Source organism: Charadrius vociferus, unplaced genomic scaffold, assembly GCF_000708025.1.
Source record: "Charadrius vociferus isolate BGI_N301 unplaced genomic scaffold, ASM70802v2 scaffold332, whole genome shotgun sequence".
NCBI classification, from domain to species: domain Eukaryota; kingdom Metazoa; phylum Chordata; class Aves; order Charadriiformes; family Charadriidae; genus Charadrius; species Charadrius vociferus.
Window position 1 is genome coordinate 66,670 of NW_009647418.1, and position 8,319 is coordinate 74,988.

Sequence of the window (8,319 nt, forward strand, 5' to 3'; positions counted from 1 at the left end):
TTTGACCATTGGTCTCTTGTTCCGCGGGAAGTTTGTGGTGTAGGAGCAGTAACTGCACCTGCTTAAAATGCCTTTTGTGAAATTCGCATAGAAGGAACTTGAGCACAACTTGGCAGCCTTTATGTATTAATTCTTCCAGGTGTGCTAAGGAAATTACAGCCGCTGCCATTCAGTTAGTGGTAGAAGAAATGGGATATAACCCTTTTTGTCCAAGAAAGTTGAAGGAACCCTTTGGCTTTTTATTCTGAAAACATCTGTGTGGATTTTGTCCTTCAAAGATTTCACAAGTAATTTCACACAGAGGCAGAGCTGATATTGCTTGTTTTACTGATATTAGCATCTCTGCATGGCAACAGCTGTTTATACAAAAAATCACATACCTTTTTGGTTTTTTGCCCAGAATTGAGAACTTGCCATAACACTGAAAGGATTTTGTGTATGAGATTTTAAGCAAATATAATTAAACTGACATTTCCTGACAGCTCATATATGAGGCTGTTTGACCACAATGGACTTTTTGTTTTTGTAAACACATTCAGAAACCAAAAATTAACACCACCAGAAACTCCTAATTCAGTAAACTGGCTAATGTTACATAGCTGTGGACTAATTCAGTAGTGCCTTAAGATACGTATTTGGGCATTTAGTTAAAGGGAGAGAAAGAATTAGAGATTACACCACCTGCTAAGAGAAAGTAAACGAGATATTTTAAAAAATATATATACATCATTCCTCTTCTCCACTGGTTATAAAGAACCAGAAATATTGTGCTAATCCATGTGAACCAGGAAATATTTCTCAGTAGGAGCCAGTCCAGTTGTCATGACTGTAACATTTTGTTGTAGAGCTTTTCCTATTATTTAACCTCACACATGGAAACAGACTTCCCAAAAACTACTCACTTTTGGAAAAATAAGACTATTTCTAAGTATTTTTAGGATCAGTGCCGATAGAACGGTTAAACCCAACAGTATTAAAAGGAAATGAAGAAATGTGGACTCAGAAAGATGATGAAAGTTGGAGCAAAGATATGAAAAGTCATCTTTGAGTAATGTAGAGAGGGGAGGGAGAGGAAAAAGTAGAGTTTGCTTGTAATATGACAACTAGCAACGGTTCTCAGCTCCTCATGCCAGATATAAGCCCCAGCACTTCTGGGGACAGAAATGATGCTTTCTTCTCCAATACAATAACTTCTAGTCAAAAGAGAGCCTTAACACATGCTCAGTGGTGCCCACAGTGTGGGTAATGGAAGAACAGGAGAGAGGAGTGTGCTCCAGAACATATCTACTCTGCAATTTAGCTATGACTAAAGCTGTAATTAGCATTAGTTCAGTAAGATTTCTATCTTGATATCATCTCTTCAAAATAAGGAATCCTTAATTAATACTCTCATCTCCTTTCCTTGTAATACTGTCGAACTCTAATGAGCAGTAGCATTTTCTGTAGGGCAGTAATGAGAAAATAATGAAGAAATAAGTAACAGATCGAGCTGACATTTTGTATCTAATTGGTGAAATATCCTCTTGTTCCTCCTAGGGCAAAGGTGAAGAAAGGTGTGAACATTTTCAGTGTAAGAGCCAGCAGCCCGTACTTATGGGACATCAGAGAAAGCATGGATTATACTGGGAAATATGCACCAGCTGTTATTGTTTGCCAGAGGAAATCTGCTGCCTCTGAAAACAGGTAGGTCATTTCCAGCAGTCTGTCTTTTAATAACTGATGGTTGTTTTTCCTTTTCAAAGCATTTTGCCATGATTTTAGTAAGTTTTATTATAGTTGATGATGAAAATGCTTTTAAAAAAGCCGTGGCTGTCTTTATTTGGTAGTGCACTGCTTATTCTACCACATGCACTTTGAAGAAAATGTATTGTAATACTCTAAGGAAGTTCAAGCTAGCAGGAGATATTGTTTTCACACAGTATTTAGAAGGACACGTTTCATATCTTAGAATTCACTTGTGACTACTCATTTCAAATTATTTGCTGCCAGGCATTATAGCAGGGGGTAATTATAGGGCTGTTTGTGGTGGGGATTTTTGGTTGGTTTTTTTTAGTTTTTGCTTGGAGTTTTTTCGATGCGTTGTTTTTGTGGGTTTGTTTGGTTTTAGTTTTGTTTGTTTGTTTTATCCAGAGGAAGCTAAAATATACTCCTGGTATCAAACCCACATTTTTGTTGGCGAGATTTTTTTTTTACTCTGGAGAAGGGAATGGATTTTCCGTTCCCATTGTGCAAAAACTTAGGTAGGACACTGACCTGTTTTAAACAGCCTTCATCTGGCAGGTGGGTCCTTTTCTAATCACAACTGATTGCTTTAATGAATACGTTTTTATATCATTTGCTGCTTCTTGTTCATTGTTTCTGAAAATGTATGTCAGGGATCTGACTGTCTGCATATGTATTATGTTTGGCATTGATGTTAAAAAACTTTCCATATAACATGGAAATTCTGTGCTGTGATTTACTTCTGAAATTCTACACAATTCTATAGGCTATGGGGATTTATTTATGGGGTTTTGACTTTTTAAATAAATACTCGCTGAGCCTAATAACTAGGAAGTTTCATGTCTTTGCAATATGACTATATGGGAAAAAAAAGGGGAAGGGAAGAATTTCCCTTCATAATCATGACGTAAATCACTTTCTCTTTATTATGAATTGGATTCTACACAATTTCTCTGCTAGAGTATCCTGAATTTTCTCAGTTTAACCATATAATGTCTTGTACCTGACTGAATTTTATTGGTCAAAGAAGCAATGTGTATATACGCCAAGGTCAGAGCTTCCTACCGTCTACCACAATCTGTCAGACAGATTCTTTAAAATCCCAGTTCAAAGCTATTTGAAGACAGTGTGAATATTTTCAGTGACTGAAATGGGCATTGGATCAAAATCAAAGATTATTTCAACGATGAGTTTTCCATCACACTTTATCTTGTTGGCTCCATACAGTGCATTTGCCTGATTTCTCTTCCTCATCAGGGAAACATAATGCAACCTCATGGGTGAATTGAAGCTTGGCAACTTATTTCTCTATTCATCATTCGGTGGCAAGCCTTCAAAATGACCCCTCGTACACAAAAAAATAAATTATTGTGTCAGCTTTGATGCAGTCGTTGTGGATTCTGTGTACTTTCACATGCTGAGTATAAGCATTGCTTCATGTTTATTAAAAGAAATGTGAGCTCATACACATACTAGATTTTATTGAAAGGAAAATCAAGTAAAGACAAGGTATATGTGTAACTCTCGTATAACTTCTGGTGTGACTTATTTCATCTGAGTTTCCAATTGAGATTTTGTAGTTTTCTCACTTTTGAAAACTTCCTCCTCATTGTTTGTAAACAAATGTAAAATATTTGCAATTTATTATTCAGTATGTTGTTTTCCTCATTAAATTTAGTCATATCTATTTTGCTATTCATTTTAAGAGGTAAGATCAAGCATTAAATGAGGAAAGAGAGTCTCTTCAACATTTTTTGGGAAACAATTTTTTCCTTATCTAGAGATGTTTGGTGCCACTAAATATGCACAATGGATTACAGCTGAATATTGATGGCTCTTATCAGATAGTTTGCCTCCGTAGTTCATTTATAAATTTGAGAAACTCTATTGCATATTGTTTAATTACTCTTAAAAATCAGAGGTCTGATCACATGAATGCAAAGGTGGCAGTATTAATTAACTGAAGATTCAATGTTTTTGTGTTTCTGATAGTTTTACATGGATCAGAGAATAGTGTTAATAAAGCTAACTTACTGTGACAGGTGTAATTTCACGGATTAAGGAGGCACTTGTGCAAGTGACAAACTTAACCAGGATGCCTGAGCATTTCTTTATTGAAGTTTGAAATATATCAGTCATTTTATTTGGAGAGGTTTTGGCACCGAAAGCTTATCGTAACGGGATTAACATATAAATATTATCACAGCCAGCAGGGTGTTTTGGAATGAATATTAACAGCAAATATTATGAGTCTGTATGAGAATAACTAATTAAGCCCATCTGTCAAATATGATTTGAAGCTCTCAGTGCCTTGCTTATTATGGGCTTGTGACAGTGTTCCAGATTAATGGTGAAGCAATTATAAAGTTCTCCCCAATTCTTCTGATTTCATTCTCAGGCAATAATAATTTTGTAACACTCTTAATCCTGACCCGTGAGATTATTAGATGGGTTTACTACTTGTAGCATCTGTACAGCACTTCTGTTCTTCTCTGAGAAGCATCCATCTTCAATCCCTCTATTGTCATGTAGACTACCAAAAAAACCCCCAAACAAATAAAGAGTGGTGTGACAGGAATTCTCCAGTGGCTGAGAAATGTGACTTGCGGAAACACAAACGCTGATTGAATCAGGGACATATATCCTAATATGTGCCATCCTTTACTTATTTCCTTTGGAAGTTGGCTGATCTTTCTTTTTCTAAGTTCCTTATGTAATGAGGTGAATAGAACAGAAAGATGAGATTAAAGGAGTACTGCATTTTTGGTATGTTTTCTTGGGATAGTGCTGTTTCTCATTGTACCTGAAATTGAGCATCTCTGCTGTGCTAGTGATGACTGAGAAGGAGGATAGCCAAAAGTGAAATATCTGGATTCCTGTCTGTTCTTCTGTCTTTCCTGTTGGGCTGGAAGCGTGCCAGGAGGGATAGGTTTGCAAAATTATTGAGGTGGCTAAAGATGCAGATTTATTGTATTTTCCTCATCTGCAAAACGGGATTGATAGCGCTTTCCTGTATCCATAGCAAGATGTTCTGATATAATACTAATGAGTGTCATGTTCCTCTTAAAATATTTTATTCACATTTAAATTTTTGGGAACAAAGGTTTGTTCACAGAATCCCAGACTGGTCAGGGTTGGAGGGGCCCTCTGGAGCTCCCCCATCCCACCCCCTGCCAGAGCAGGGGCACCTCCAGCAGTTGCACAGGACCATGGCCAGGTGGTTTCGGAATGGCTCCAGAGTGGGAGACTCCCCCACCTCTCTGGGCAGCCTGTGCCACTGCTCTGCCACCCTCACAGCAGAGAAGTTCCTCCTCATGTTAAGATGGAACTTCCTGTGTTCAAGTTTGTGCCCATTACCTCTTGTCCTGTCACTGAGCACCACTGAAAGAAGACTGTTCCCATCCCCCTGGCACCCTCCCTTTAAGGATTTATAAGCATTAATAAGATCCCCCCTCAGTCTTCTTTCTTTTTTATTCCATTGGAGAATACAGTATTGTTCTCTGTGCTTATGGCAGGAATGAGGCCATTGATCCAAGCAAGCGCAAAGTAATTATAGAGAAAGTTTGGCCATCTCTGAGTAGAACCTTATTGTCTAGATATGACTGTTTACTGCCTTATCTCTAAACGTATTTAAACTCTATCAGGGATAAACTTTGCTCAGCAATTTCCTTTTCCTATGCTTTTTGTTGGAAATGTTACAAAGATAGCATTTCTTTTGATACTTTCCCGCTTGCACTTTTGGGTTCCAGTTCTGTAGCGTTGAAGGAGTTATTGGCTTACGCTGTTTGAAACCAGATGCTGGTCCTGCTATTAGTAGAGAAACTTATTTTCATTTTGAACTACAAGTGACTGAATCAGTCTGTGATAATATTGACACAGTAAGAGACAATGACAGTATTTTCTGGGCTATATCCCTTATTTTGTTCCCATGTGTCTCAATTGTTCATTATACTGTATTTCAATGCTTAATTTTCTTAACGCTTTTATAATATAAGAAATTAAATGGATATGAGATAATAACAGGTGACAGGAAAACATATGGCTGCATTGCCTTTGGTTTTCCTATGCAATACTTTCTTTTTATTACATTTATACTATTGTCCTTAGTGCCCTATATTTCTCATTTTCAAATCTAGTTATTTAACATTTAGTTTTCTTGTTGTAACAGCAGTGAACTGTTGCCTCATTCTTTTACTTGTTGCATCTGCCAGTACGTTTGATAGACTCTCACGAGTGCTATAATACTAAAATGCTTGTGAAGCAACAAAAGCAACAAATTTGACATAAATAACAGCCTAATAGCCACAATAATTATATTATGTCTCTTGCTGGTGTTCATCAAAAGGCTTCATAAAAATAGTTTTATGTTTTAGATCACTTTTTTTTTTTTCCGTGCTCTTCATGTGCTCACATGACTTTATCAACAAGAGGTATATTATTGCTTGGAAAGAAAATTTTCTACTCAGTGGAATTGCAGAAAAGACATGAAGCAAAAATAATAAAAGTAAAAGGCTGTAGAAATCATACATGCTTTCAGATGGGATATATTCAAGTACGATATTAAAAAAGCTGGACAGGCAGAGGGGGCGAGGGTTTGGGTTAGGCTGTATGTTAGGTATTTTTATGGCAACCCAAGACATTATTTGATTATTTTTTTCTTGAAAAGAGAAAGCAATATGTGAATTCTGACCAAAAAAAGATTTCTCTTGTTCTTTTTTAATACTATTTTTATTATTGGGGGGGAAGAGGGAGGGGAGAAGCGGGATATCTTTGATGTGGTTTCAAAATTACTTTCTGAGGAAAAAAATTCAGCCCTAAAAAACTGGCTATTCACTCAGCATCATTGATGTAGATATGAAATGTTAAGATATGTATTATTGGACAGTTATAATAATTTGATTCTGAAATACCAGAGTTTAACTCCATTTCTACTTCCTAGGCATATGGGTAATGATCAGCTGTAAATGTATTTATCCTGGGTAGTTTAGCGTTTCATAGTGTGTACCATTGGGTTTTTTCTTTTACCTTCCTGTGTTATTTGAAACCTCTAGGCTTCTAAGAGTTTGTATGCTGTGATGATGTGAAAGTACTAAACATCTCAGAAGTCATGTTTACATTCCACTGTTTGAAAGCAATTAGTCACGAACCTCTATTTCTCATTTCTTATTCTAAAACTTAAATGCGCCCTCTGAGAGGAACCCTATGAGATGTTGAGGCAAAATAAATTTGTATGAATCAAGTCTCAGTGCATCATTCTTTTACATGCTGTGACCCACTTTTTTCATTTTTTTAAAATAAAACTATTTTATTAAGAAATGCAGAATCTCCTTGAAATCATCTTACTCAATGCTAATATACTAGAAAAAAAGGTTTATGGGTATCATCTTGAAGCAAATCAAAAGAAAAGAGATGAAATATTAAACAAGAATTATTAGATGAAGGCATTATTAGCCAACTTTTTCCACCTGTTTGTTTGAAAGAGACTTATTCATTTAAAAAGCAAAAGTTTGTCGGAAAGCAGTTCAAAGGCATGTAGATAGTCTTCTGGCATCTTGGAGGTGGAGTCTGTTCCTATATCTCTGACATTTGCATGAAGGAGATACCACAGGGCAATTCAGCTGTCATTATGAAGAAGAAGATTCCCTTTAATCTCAGTGGAATTTAGGGGTTCTCCTTAGAGAGGAAGGCTATTCCTGTGCTCTTTGTTTGTGAGCATAATGTTATTGGAAACAGGAAAAGTGACAATTAGCAAGGAATTGCTGACACTGTCTTTTGAAGCAGTTAAAAGAAAGTTCCCTCATTCAGGGATTATGCTTTTGAAATACTAATGTACAGTTGTATAGCATTCACCATCTCCTATGGAGTGCAGCTGGTGGTACTCAGAGCTACACCTTAAGGAAAGCGGAAAAGGTGAAGTACCCCTAAAATGTAACTTGACATAATAGTTCACAACAGGACTGAATAGTGAGGACAGTAAAGGAGATTATCAGTAGTGTCTATACCATTTTATACCACTATGGTATCCCTCCATCACCTGTAGAATTTTTTGTGCTGAACTGGAGAAAGTTGGACACCACCTCTTTAGAAGGGTACTTGATAAGGACAGAGGTAGGATAAGGGCTATTATTCTACTTTGTAGTCAAGTGCAAAGAATAAAAACATACCAAAACATTTTAGGGCAGAGGTAGGATTAACTGCAGTGCAGCTGATTATTGCTTTATATGGTTTTAGCAATGCAGGGTGAAGAATATCCTTTAAAATAGTGCTTCACGTTTCCAGAATACATTGATATGTTGTCTGTTTTCTCCTGATCTTTACCACTTCTGCCCTAGCTAAAAGTAACTGAACAGAGTAATTGAAGCTTCAGTTACAGAGCCACTTTGATCTGGTACATATTGCACCCTTAGCTTCTAGAGGTCGCGGTTTGGTCAAAAGGGATCAGGGACAGAAAGCCACCTTTTCCAGTGGCAACCCAGAGTACTGCAGATGTTCTAGGACTTGAATTCTTGAAGCAGAGGATTGGGGTAACTGTCACAGTTATGCCGGCGCACTACCCACCCCAGGCAGAGCTGGGGTTATCAGCTGTCAGCTCTCATT

General features: G+C 37.0%; 1 protein-coding gene across 1 annotated transcript in view; it reads left to right on the plus strand.

The window, feature by feature from the left end:
- Positions 1-8,319, plus strand: part of TMEM132D (transmembrane protein 132D) — a gene marked incomplete at its 5' end in the record, with an annotated part of 207,586 nt that overhangs the window by 47,249 nt on the left and 152,018 nt on the right. Inside the window, one exon of the mRNA XM_009880325.1 lies at positions 1,537-1,683. Within this exon, the coding sequence (XP_009878627.1) occupies positions 1,537-1,683 (147 nt within the window). The remainder of the gene's footprint in view (positions 1-1,536; positions 1,684-8,319) is intronic.